The sequence below is a fragment of the Antennarius striatus genome, chromosome 12 (assembly GCF_040054535.1).
Source record: "Antennarius striatus isolate MH-2024 chromosome 12, ASM4005453v1, whole genome shotgun sequence".
In the NCBI taxonomy this organism is placed as follows: Eukaryota; Metazoa; Chordata; class Actinopteri; order Lophiiformes; family Antennariidae; genus Antennarius; species Antennarius striatus.
The window spans coordinates 18,237,176-18,250,000 of NC_090787.1; the positions used below are offsets into that span (position 1 = coordinate 18,237,176).

General features: G+C 43.4%; 2 protein-coding genes across 5 annotated transcripts in view; both read left to right on the top strand.

The window, feature by feature from the left end:
• The first annotated feature begins 721 nt into the window (after positions 1 to 721).
• On the top strand, positions 722 to 4,160 carry commd6 (COMM domain containing 6). Of its 3 annotated transcripts, XM_068329934.1 has the most exons (8): positions 722 to 964; positions 1,665 to 1,723; positions 2,014 to 2,079; positions 2,184 to 2,260; positions 2,534 to 2,702; positions 2,803 to 2,955; positions 3,033 to 3,087; positions 3,196 to 4,160. In XM_068329934.1, the coding sequence occupies exons 1-7, from the start codon at positions 940 to 942 to the stop codon at positions 3,081 to 3,083; spliced, it is 600 nt and encodes a 199-aa protein (XP_068186035.1). In that variant the 5' UTR covers positions 722 to 939; the 3' UTR covers positions 3,084 to 3,087; positions 3,196 to 4,160. The 3 variants fall into 3 exon arrangements, with proteins under 3 accessions (XP_068186035.1, XP_068186034.1, XP_068186036.1); XM_068329933.1 differs by having other exon boundaries at positions 3,033 to 4,158; XM_068329935.1 differs by lacking the exons at positions 2,014 to 2,079; positions 2,184 to 2,260 and having other exon boundaries at positions 938 to 964; positions 3,033 to 4,159.
• A 1,911-nt stretch (positions 4,161 to 6,071) lies between these two features.
• tbc1d4 (TBC1 domain family, member 4) overlaps positions 6,072 to 12,825 on the top strand; it is a 30,449-nt gene continuing 23,695 nt past the window's right edge. For both annotated transcript variants that reach the window (XM_068328983.1, XM_068328984.1), the window contains exon 1: positions 6,072 to 7,117. In XM_068328983.1, coding sequence (XP_068185084.1) covers positions 6,719 to 7,117 — 399 coding nt within the window. In that variant the 5' untranslated portion in view covers positions 6,072 to 6,718. The remainder of the gene's footprint in view (positions 7,118 to 12,825) is intronic.

The following is a 12,825-nucleotide window of genomic DNA, read 5'->3' on the forward strand; positions in this document are numbered from 1 at the left end:
AGGACATGAAGGTAGTTGGTGTGAGAGAATGCAGATGGATGCAGATGCGGCATCCAAGCAGATGGATGCCGCTTGGGCGGCAGTGGCTCAGTGGTAAAGCAGGCGGTAGAGCGGGTCGTCCTGTGATTTAAGATCGGTGGTTCGATTCCCGCTCCCGCCCCCCCAAAAATACCCGGAGGTGAGCTGGCAGTGGGAGGTGTCAGCTCACCTCTGGACCACTGCCGAGGCACCCTTGAGCAAGGTGCCGTCCCCTTTACAAATTGCTCATTTGAGGCGCACCAAGAAGGAGCTGCCTGCCACTCTACCTCCCTGCATGCCTACAGGCCCCCCTGTGTGTGTGTTTGTGTGATACAGGGGCCTGTACTCACTAATATATGTATGCATGCATTTGAATCAGTAGCTAGAGAGTGCGTTCTTAATTTCCCTCCGGGGATCAAACCAGTATATAAAAATAAAATAAATTTAAAAAAAAATATGACAGGGTTAGATGGAGGCAATTGATTCGCTGTGGCGACCCCTGAAGGGAAAGCCGAAAGGAAAAGCAGAAGAAGAGAATTATCTTTAAAAGGAACGGACACCTGAATTAAACAAATACAGGACAGCACTGAAATGGCGATTTCATCAATCACAACTGCTATAAAAATTCAACAAGTCATCCGAAGCATTGGGGGCGCTGTGTCTTTTTCTACCGCTCATGTTCTACTGTGGTGGCCAAAGGGAATGAAGTGAAAGAAGGAAGCGCTATTCTTGACCGAGGAGTTACTTCTGAAGACTGTGTTACGAAGAAATTTTGCGTGGATTTTCAAAAAGAAAATCTTCAATATAGCATACATATTTTTTGCCGCCGGATCGTAAAACGTTGATAAATTCAGAGAAAACATCGCTACGTTGTTGTAAACAAAAAACGGTGATCAAACGTGCAGACCGACCAGCGGGAAGATGCCAACAGGAGAGGATTCACAAGGTGGGCTTTCACTGACCTTTGGATGTAGTTGTAGTGGAAGAGGGACGAATGGACGAAGCTATTATGAAGAAGTAGAAATGAAATCACATTTCAAGCTTCATGTTAGGTGTTTGCTTTAACGCTGTTGCTACCATGGTGAAGTTCACTGGTGGAGATCAGAACCAAACCATAGCCGGACCCCAGCCATTCCCCTACTGGGATGAATTGTGTGTGTGTGTGTGTTAATTTCATGCCAGCACATAACTTGTGGAGCAGGACTGCAGCTTGTTTGTGTAAAGCTGAGCTGCTCCTATGTTCATTATTAGAAATCTTAATTTTCATAACATTATCGATTTAGGTCAGGATAATATTGGAGGTTTCTAAAACTGAATTGACCGGTGGATGCGATAGTATGAAAAACTAAATAACAAATGCTCAGTAAGTTCAGCATCTTGGATATTCTCGTCTGTGATGTGTAGGTAAATCCATTAATCACTGCAACATGGACCCCCCAGCCCATCCTACTTGGAATGAAATCTTTAAAAACAACCCAAAAAGTCCTGTATTATATGTGCAATATCTTAATTGTGACAGAAGAGCAAGGACATCTGAATTATCATAATGACACTCATGACGCTGTCAATTGGGAATCGGAGACGAGCAGGTTAAATGTTACTGTGGAATTTCTTAGAAAATGAATTCCTTCACTTCCTTGCTTCAGGTGTCACTAAAGTTGTGGAGAGCATCAGTCAGCTTTCTCCAGATCTGCTGGCCGATGCCGTGAGTATATTTATATCTATTTGTATGCAATCACATGCTGGCCAAAAACAACTTACATTTTTATCAACAGACACACTTTACATAATCTCAATCAATTTTTTGGTGCTTGGATGTAAAGTATTTGCTTGCTTAAGGCACAGAATACATTAATGGCAGTTCAAACAATGGCTATTTATTTACAATGTAATTACTGTTAAGTATCCATATTTTACACAATGTGCTTTGGAAGTAAAGTTGTAGTCATGGAGGTTAAACTGTAGCTCTAATGGCCCAACTTAAAATCTCCACAGTGTCAACACATTCTGTTTTACCTCAGTGGACAGACTCGAGGAGTAGAGTCTGCCCACATTTCTGATGTGAGTCAACATTTCCATCCATCCTTCCATACATTTGTAGCTACCTATTTTTTCTAAATTCCCTTTTCATTACTTGTTTTTTTTTTTTTTTAATGACTGGGCAGAGATTTCAGAGAGCTGGAGTCAGACTTGATCATGATGTCCTACAGAATATTGTCCGATTTCTGTTATTAACATTCAGGTATTTGTCATTCTTTTTTTGTTACTCTGAATGTGGTCTGTCAAATGTACTGTAATAACTGATGAACATAGTGTTACTACCTGAGAAGACATTATTCTGTATGATTGATGTATTTGCATGTTTCCCCTAAGTCCCTCAGTAAGAAGATAAATACCAGCATAGGTAACAATTTAATGGAGCTTTAGCAGCTTTTGTCTTAGGTTATGTGCCTGAAAATGTCTGAAATTGAAAAAAGTTTGCAATGCATGATATTCAACATTTAATTATCTTCAGGTCAGCTGGAAAGAGCAACCTGTCTGCAGATAACCTTGTGTCTAAACTTGAAGAAGGCAGTAACAAGTGGCCAAAGGCTTCCCTTCAGGTGATGCATAAGTTGTGGAGTGAACATGGTGCATTAGTCCATGCTCAACAGGAGGTCCAGGCCATGCTGAGCATCAGTCAGGTATGTCTAAATGGAAACAACCTCAGCAAATATTTCTAGTGACCTGGACGTACAATTCTCCAGCTCTTAAGGATGGTAAAACTTGTAATTTTCTTTCTAGTTGGTGGACCTGCAGTGGAAGCTGTGCATGGCCGTGAGCTCAGACACATGCCGATCTCTCAACTCCCCATATGTATGTCTGCTGTTGAAGATCATTGAGCCATCTGGGCAGATTTGCCAGAGGTCTTTTGAGATGACCATTCCACAGTTCCAGGTCTGTATTTATGGGGGAGAACATAGTGCTGCTGGTGTAAGGAATTAGTGTCTTATTCTGAGATTTGTACTCTGCAGAATTTTCACAAGCAGCTCAAGGAGATGGCAACTGTCATGGAGACCGTATGATGATGTAAAGACATCTAAGCATATTTTTCAAATTCTGGTTGTTGATAAATGTGGATACAATAACCTGCAAATGTCAACAGTTGGCTTAGCTTTTCACTTCTCTTTTTTACAGCATCCATAAAGTTATAAATGCTTTACTTTTAAGATCTGTAGTTGGTGTCCTTCCTCTCGCCGGCGTATCCAGGTGTCTTGAAATCAGCAATAAGGACATTTTACACAGTTTATTAAATACAGCAAGCGAAAACAAATTCAGTGGAGCACAGTATTGCTGCAGTAGAAATGTTTATTACCACGTGCACAGGTACTAATCGATTCTGAAACCGTCCATTAATTGTTCTGTTCAAACTGAACTGTTTCTTTCTCTGACACTCGAGAGGATGTAGTTTCAGTTGGCAACATGATGCACATGGGGTGGATGACCAATAAAGGCAGTATAATTAAACACTAACACCAGCTACATCCTGCAGAAAGCAATCATGTTCTATGGTGGCAGTTATTGCAGGGTTTTTGTATTTGACTATACAATATTAATACCTATTAAACTGGAAACCAAGTGTATAGCTTACTATTGTAAATGAGCGATGTTATAACTGCCTTTGTTAAATGTAATAACAATATTTAAATGACTCTTAGTTCATTCTAAATGTCAGTTTTCCTCCCATTTTGAAACTTCTACACAGTGCAGAATGACCGCAATGTGACACTCCTGTTGAGTATGTTGTATTATTTTGTAGAGATTGTGCATTTGTTAGCATTTTAGCTACAAACTAACATTTGTGTTGCAAAGTTTCAAACTTGTAGTGGTCATTACAATCTGAATGGTTTTTGTTTATGTCTACATTGTGAAGACTTGCGTCAAGTTTTCTATTTTTTATGTTTTTTTCTTTGGTTATTCTGTAGTACATGCTGTATGTTTCTGTGGAGGTGTTTAAGAATTCTCAGCTTCAGTTTGTCTTCATTTTTAACGCAATAAATATTTATTCTGAACCGTCATTGCATAGTTATTTGATCTTTACTTACATCACTGCGAACAAATCAAAAGAGCAGTTGCCATGTCACAAACTCACCATTTAGAAATTTTATAAGTGAAGTCCAGAGAAAGCAATTGGGTGAACTTTAGAGGAGTTTCATAATGATTTCATTCAGAAATTTAGAACAATGCAATGTATTGTAAATCTGTGAATAAAAAAGAAAAGGAACAAAGCCGTATGATTTTATCAAGCGCCTGTCTTGAGCATGGTTGTCTGACTGTTGAAGTGTGATGTAAACAGTATCTATAGTTAGGATACATACACTTCTCACCAGTAGTTGTGTGTGTTTCCTAGGCTGCAGACCTGGAGGTAATGACCTCAGTCATGAGGTTATTTATGGTATAGCTCCTATTTTTAGTACAGCTGGTGTTCTTGGAAGCTGGTGGATATGAAGTCCTGGGGAGCAGAAAGCATATCACACATGACTCCTGTCCAACACTTTGAAAGAGCACCCGCTGCTCGTAAACAGTTGTGCTTCTGTCATCTGGAAACAGCTCTAGTAAGCATTGTATGCAGTTGCACTAACATGTAGTATTTGTTTGTAGATTCGAATATAACCATCAGACTTGTGGGTTGGAGGACTCCCGACATGGAGCTGATGACCGTCCTCACAGTCCTGACGAGACTTTCCAGTCATTACCTCAGCCAACATGTTAGTTTTCTGTGAGGTTTCACAAAAAATTATCTTGCTTTTAGAAAACATTTTGCCAATATAATGAAGAAAAATAAACGTATAAATGCCCAGGCTTGGCCCACCAATGTTGTTCCACCAGTTTGTGAAACTGATTTTGGATTATGATTATGATTATTACAGTATAGAGTATACTAGCGGGAACTCTCGGAAATTCTATGATAAAACAATAATGTCAGACTTTGTTTGTACTCTTTTTTTTCTTCGTCGTCACAAGGAAACAAATCGCTGTGTCTGACAAAGCCGTAACGGCTCCGGCGTTGCGGTCCCGGTGAAAAAAGTGTTGGGGTTCCCCACACGACAACGTGAGGTCCGTCACAATCAAAGAATATAAACTGCTATGTTTGATGAAGCCAAAATGGCTCCTTAAGTGAGAGACATGGACAAATGTGAAGACCGGAACAAACCCGGCTAGTGGCCCGAACTTTCAGGTAGACGCCGGCCAAAACTGTACACAAGAAAACATTTGTTTTCTTGTGTACAGTGTGTTTGCATTATATGTCAATGGACATTAAACAGAAAATAGAATATTTTTTGTGATGACAGCTGTTTATTTAATTCCAAGATGCTCTCAGGAGGTCTTGTTCACGTGATTCCTTCTGCCACCGTGATTGGTTGGATGTTTGTTTGATAAGTAGTGGGTGGAGTTAAAAAGTGTGACACCATGAGGTTTTCTAAGTGAGCTTATTCAAATATATAGGTGGGGATGTTAAGATGGAGCAAAATGTATTGGGCCATGGATTTGTAATGAAACGAATCAGAGACATTGGTGTGCAGCTGAGATAATGCAGAGTGACAGTTTAAATGGATTTTGTGTATTCATGAAACTGGATCTGCCATGGAAGGAATTATACTTTTCTACATCATTCATGAAATAATCATAATAAATGAATGACTGGAGATGATCGGCAGGAGAAAATCAACATGAATACATATCTGACTATTCACACTGCTGGTAATCAGGATTCAGACTAGTATCTGAAATGAAAAGGTCAGATTCCACGTGATTGGAGCTGTTCGCGCTGTACTTAAAACGCACACGAGGAACCTGTTCAGCAAAAAAACAAAACCCTGCAATCTCTGCCATAATTCCGTTTGCAACAAAACAGAAACGGTAGTGTCACTGGTAGAGGTAGAAGTGTTTTCTGGTTGGGAACTTTGCAGAAAGGCGGAGCGTCGTTCTGTCACGTTTCTCACCTCGGCTCCTCCGTCCACGCTCCTCCAGCACATGGGAGGGCTGGGCGCGCCGTCCACGCGCACAGCCGCTCCGCCTCCAGGGCGTTGTGGAACAACGGATCACAGTGGAGAGATTACACTTCAAGGCGATAAACTGACGTATGCAGTTTATACATCTGAGACACAAACTTGCGACGGTGCCAGTGACTGTCGTGTGTAAGTGGATCTTTGGACCGGGACTGTTTCATTTCGCTTCCCTGCTCGGAAAGCAACGTTTGCGCGTCAGAGGCATCAGATTCTCAGGGTGACTTGCGCTTACAGCCATACGGAGCCACGTTCAAGCAAGCAAGTTTGGTTGGTGGAGTACAGAGCAGGACTGTTGGGCATTTGACTGTCTGCCCACGCAAACAGTGGAAAAACAGACCTGCGTCAAACACACTGGTTTGTTCGTCAATCAAAATTTAAAGTGCTTGAAGGATATTGTTTTGAGAGGTAACATGCAGTGTTGACGCTGATCGACAGGGTGAGCACATGTTCCTGCTAATCGCTTCCCTTGATGAACTTTCTTCATGGATGTGGACACGACGAGCTGCAGCGAACTAAGAACAGCTACGCCTAGTCTGAGTTCCAGCGAATGACATAACTGGAAGCGACCCATAGAATGATACACTGCCATATTTACTTGCAGTAAATAATCTTTTCCACGTCGTTGTAAGGAGCCTCAACCAAAAGTCAACATGGAGAGTCGAGATGAGAGGGAGCCCTGTCCCGGGAAGTCTGACAGGAGGTTCTCGCTGACTTACATCGGCTGGTCCACACTGGACCGGCGGACGACACTGCCCATGCTGCCGTGGCTGGTGGCTGAGATCCGCAGGAGGAGCGAGAGAAGCGACTGCGGCTCCGCGATGCAGTCCAGAGAAGTCCAGCTAGTCCTTAACCCACCTTTCGTCCGCTGCGTCCCGTCCAACAGCAACAACGCGTCGGTCTTCATCTTCGAGCACAAAGCGCCCCTGATCTCTCGCTTCATCCACAACAGCAACGACCTCACCTACTTCGCCTACCTTCTGAGGGGGCAGCCCGACAACCCAGAGTCCGAGATGTCCTGTCACGTCTTCAAATCCTGCGACCCCAACCAGGTAGGCATTTCCAAATGTCATCAACACCTCAACACAACATGAGATAAGTACATAAACTGGTATCAAATAATTATTTTATTATTTTTAAAAAAAAGGTATATACTTGAGTGATCCCCTAGGGGGAAATTAACACTTTAGTGTTAGTAATTCACACATGTGTATACAGTATATTAAGAGTGCACAGGCCCTGAACACACAAACACACAAGGGGGCCTGTACGCATGCAGGGGGAGGTACACAGTGGCGGGCAGTTTCTGCTTGGTGTGCCCAAATGAGCAACTGGGGTGTGTGTGGGGGGATTGCTCAAGGGTGCCTCGGCAGTGCTCCGGAGGTGAGCTGACAGAGGAAGATGTCAGCACTTTGGGTGTTTTTGGGTGGGAGCGGGTATCGAACCGCCAATCTTGGAACATTGGATGACCCGCTCTATATAAGTAAGTAAATAAGAATAATCTGTGGGTTCTGAAGTAGTTTGTGGAGGATTTATGGCTTTAATGGTGTTATTCCTGGTGTATTGTGACATGTGAAGACCTTGGGTTTAACATTTAGGTCAGGAATCAGTGATGAAGGGAGCTCGCTGGATATTTGGGAGCCTTTCCATGAGGAAAGGCTCAGGACCCATTCATGAGCCTTTCCTCCTGGATCAGACATCTCTTTACTATTTGTTGTGTTTGTCTGTTGTATCAAGTCAGCATATTTACATGCTGATTGTTAAGCCGCTATTGAGTAATAAAGTGAAATTGCCGTTGAAAATCAGGAACACGAGCTCCAGAGTATTAAAATCAATGTGCACAGCAGCCATCTTTTTTCGGTAAGGCCCTGCTGAAGATCTGAGCAGCATGACTTCAGCTTGTGAAATAGAAGTGCTCTATGCAGGTGTTGTTCTGTTTATACAGGAATCACGTGGCTAGGGGCTGTGACGGCTTGTGTTTTCACTTGTTGAAGCCCTCACACTTTCCTGTCCTGTTCACATTCAAGAGTGAAACCTTCCAACTAATGTTTGCCAAAGTATTCTCTAACACTCTCATTTTTTGCATTGATTGCTATTCCTTTATTGCAACATGTTTCTTGTGGTGTGTGTGGTGCCCAGGGATGCTGTTAGTGTGGGGATGAAAGCTGAGAACAGAAGAGGCAACATGTTGGAGGCAGACGCACTATCTAGGTGTCTGGCATCTCTGCTGGGCTCCATATAATGGCAGCACTCAGGAAGGTGTGTAGAATGTACATCTTTCAGCATTGTAATGGAACAAAAACGGGTTTGGCAGCAAACTGCAAACACGTGCAAGATGAACCATGATTAGTGCACAGGCAACTCACGGGTATGCGGCACCACTGACACATGCAGCAGACTCTGTTGAGGCCATTGTCAAGCGTTTTCTTTTAATTATAATGCAGGTAGTCTTGTTGTGCTACTGTGAATTTCACTTTCTTCTGAATTTCAAGACATGATTTGTCAAAAATAAAATCTTTTCTAAGTTTTAGGCAGGACAAAGGGTACTTTAGGGCAAAGCCGGAGGCAAAAGGATGAAACTGATATCATGCTCAAGAATCATTGATGATCCAATAAGAACTGTTGTCAAAAACAAAGGCTGACATAAACAATCTATTCATAAACACAGAATGTCCGATAGGGTGTTGCTTTAGTTGGACTGCTTGCATTCTTAAATTCGAGTTCTACCTCCTGGACTTGAAATACAACTTCAGCCGTCCTATTATATTGTATTTTCCGCACTATAAAGGCGCACTGGATTATAAGGTGCATCTGATTATAAGGTGTACCTTCAATGAATGGCCTACTTCAAAACTTTTTTACACAAATAAGGCCCACTGGATTATAAGGCGCCCTGTCGGTTTTTGATAAAATGAAAGGCTTTTAGGTGCGCCTTATAGTGCAGAAAATACTGTAAATTATTTTTCGGATACCACCTTAATGGTTTAAGTACACACTAAGCTGCACGAGCTTTACCTCGTAAGTAGTGCGTTCGTGATGACATGTTGCACATAAGGGTTTACCAAAATTAATCAAACACAGACTCAAACGAGAGTCTAATGGCACCATTTGACCTCTGCTCAGGGTCAGATTCTCGTGTCTGGCTTCGTAGTGGTTCTCATGCAGTGTGTATGGGTGTAACACCTCTGCACTGCTAACCAGTGGATATGTACAATTTCTTCTGGGATGAATAAAGTATCCATCCGTCCTTCTGTCCGTCTGTCCATCCATGTTTTTCTCCTCTGCTCTAACGTGGATCTGATCCACAGGAGGAATCCACCTTGCATGACCTCTGCACCAGTGGGTGATGCTCATTATTTGGTGACATGTATCTACACTATCATGCACTAAATTAAGACTAGTATCAAGCACGGTTGTAAAGTCATGACTTCTTTTTAATCAAGTTATTCTTCATTTGTTTTCTTGTAGATGAGATGATCACAATCGTCTCCTCTACAGCCGCTTATCTACCTTTCAGGTCACAGGTCTGCTGGAACCTATCTCAGCTGGCTGTGGGAGAGAGGTGGAGTACACCTCGGATGAGACGCCAGCTCATCACAGGGCCACATGAAAGACAGTTTGGAGGTGTTAATAGATGAAAAATGCATTCAGTTTGTTTTGACGTTGCAGTACCAGCAATGTGACTGGATGCAGGAAGACGTTGTCCGGATTGTAGAACGTAAAACCTTCTTCATTTGTTAACATGTTTAGGTTATTAGTTACAATACAAGCTTCTTGCCCCATGCGGAGTTAAGAGCTATTGATCAGTTAGGACATGAGTTGTATTACACAATGGCATACAGTTTGTCCCCAGGCAGTTGGAAAATCACTGGAAAGACTTCACAGCTGTGGTGAAGTGAAAGTACAATCAGAAAAAGAACTGCGCAGAGACAGATGGGTTTGGTAAAACAACGTTGCCTATCCAGGTTAACGCTTTTCAATTACCACCTATGTTTCTTCAGGCATGCTATTTATTTTAGTAACTCTGCAAAATCTTCCTGGTTACTTTACTCATGTAAAGATTTAAACTTGCATTGGTTCTACTCCGACGTTGGGAATTATCTCCGTCACCTCATCAGTTTCCATCGTTATCTTGTATTGACACAGTGATAGCCAAATTTAACCTGTCTAAGAAATAATGCTAATAAGGCCGAATCACAGATGCTGTGTAGGTAATTCTCAGTTATCCTGGTAAATGGCCCTGATCAGACCAAAAGAACCGCGTTCCAACCACTATGAAACCTATATCATTACACCTATTGTACATAGGATGGATTCATTGGGAGGATTCAGGATGCAGCTCAGAGACCGTCGTCCTGCTAGCATCCTGCTTCACTCTCAAGCTGCTGATTTTACAGTAGACTGGCTTTTTAATCATAATCTTTGTCACTGAATCTGTTCACTGAAGTTGGGCAATGAACGCTGAAAGTTACATGTTAAACCAGCTTGAAGGAAGGCAGTGAGGGGATGTGGTGAAATAGCTTTAAGAGCAGCTTTGCTCCCTTCCCAGCAGCTCCTGCCTGTTTGTGCCTGTCTCCGGCCAAGCCTGGAGCACGCTCCCCGCCTCCGACTTCACTCGACTACAAATAATTAATCAGATCAAACGCTTCCTTGGCGTCATCTTACTCATGTATAATCCAGCAGTACTCTTAAATGTTGTCGTTTTTTCCCTTTGTGATGCAGGATACAGACCTGACTATGAGGGGCAGCCGTGATTTCCAGCCACCAATTCCCCCAAGTTACCTTAACCTGGTGGTGTCACCGCTGCTTTTTCCAGGGCAGAACTGCTTTTTGAAAAAATTGTTGTATCAAAATTGTCTTTTTCTATCATCATTCAGGCCTCTGAATGGAAAATCAGGCAGGCTGTTGACTGTACATGATGCATACATGTACAATTAATAATATATACTGAGAACAATTTATATATATATATATATATATAAGTCCCTCTCACCCTTTCAGGGTGGTATCTGTGTGTCATCCTCAAGCTCGGGTCCTCTACCAGAGGCATGGGAGTCTGAGGGTTCTGCGCAGTATCTTAGCTGTTCCTAGGACTGCGCTCTTCTGGACTGAGGCTTCAGATGTTGTTCCAGGAATCTGCTGGAGCCACTCTTCCAGTTTGGGGGTCACTGCCCCAAGTGCTCCTACTACCACGGGGACCACATTAACCTTAACCTTCCACATTTGTTCCAGCTGTTCTTTCAACCCTTGATATTTCTCAATCTTTTCGTGTTCCTTCTTCCTGATGTTGGCATCAGCTGGAATCGCCACATCTATCACCACTGCTCTCTTCTGCTCTTTGTCCATCACCACTATGTCCAGTTTGTTAGCCAGTAGCTGTTTGTCGGTCTGGAAGCTGAAGTCCCACAGGATCTTAGGCTTGCCATTCTCAACTACCTTCGGTGGTATGTCCCATTGGGATTTGGGTACTTCTAGTCCATACCGGGTACAGATGTTCCTGTACACTATCACAGCTACTTGGTTGTGCCTTTCCATGCATGCTGAGCTGGCGAGCATCTTACACCCTGCTACCACATGCTGGACTGACTCTGGGGCTTCTTTATATAGCCTGCACCTTGGGTCAGATCTACTGTGGTAGATATTGGCCTCTATTGCCCTTGTACTTAGGGCCTGTTCTTGTGCTGCCATGATCAGTGCCTCTGTGCTGTCTGTCAGTCCAGCTTTATTCAGCCATTGGTAGGTCTTCTTGATATCAGCCACTTACTCTATCTGACGGTGGTACATGCCGTGTAGGGGCTTGTCCCTCCATGTTGTCTCCTCCTCCTCCTCTTCCTCCTCAGGCTTCTGCTGTCTAAGGCATTCACTGAGCAGTTCATCTGTTGGGGCCATCTTCCTGATGTACTCTTGGATTTTTGATGTCTCATCCTGGACAGTGGCCCTGATGCTCACTAGTCCTTGGCCTCCCTCTTTCCGCTCAGTGTACAGCCTCAGGATGCTGGACTTGGGGTGAAACCCTCCATGCATGGTGAGGAGCTTTCTAGTCTTGATATCTGTGGCTTCTATCTCCTCCTTTGGCCAGCTTATGATCCCAGCGGGATATCTGATGACCGGCAGTGCATACATGTTGATGGCTCGGACCTTGTTCTTGCCATTCAGCTGACTTCTCAGGACTTGCCTTACTCTCTGGAGGTATTTGGCTGTGGATGACTTCCACAGCCAAATACTTGCCTCTTCTTGATACCATCCGGCCACATTTGTCTAATCCGAATGACATCCCTATGTCGTCGCTGTAGATCCTGGTGGTGTGGATCAGCGAGTCAATTTCTCGCTCATTCCTGGCATACAGCTTGATGTCATCCATGTAGAGGAGATGGCTGATTGTTGTCCCGCTTCGGAATTGGTATCCGTAGCCACTCTTTGTGATGATGTGACTGAGGGGGTTCAGGCCTATGCAGAACAGCAGTGGTGATAGTGCATCCCCTTGGTATATGCCGCACTTGATGTTAACTTGGGCAATTGGCTTGGAGTTAGTCTCCAGGGTTGTCTTCCACTTCCCCATTGAGTTCTTGATGAAGGCTCTTAGTGTCCTGTTGATCTTATACAGTTCCAGACATTCCAGTATCCACGTGTGTGGCATTGAGTCGTAGGCTTTCTGGTAGTCAATCCAGGCGGTGCACAAGTTGGTCTGCCTATTCTTACAGTCTCTGTGTACTGCTTTGTCCACCAGTAGCTGGTGCTTGGCTCCCCTGGTGTTACTACC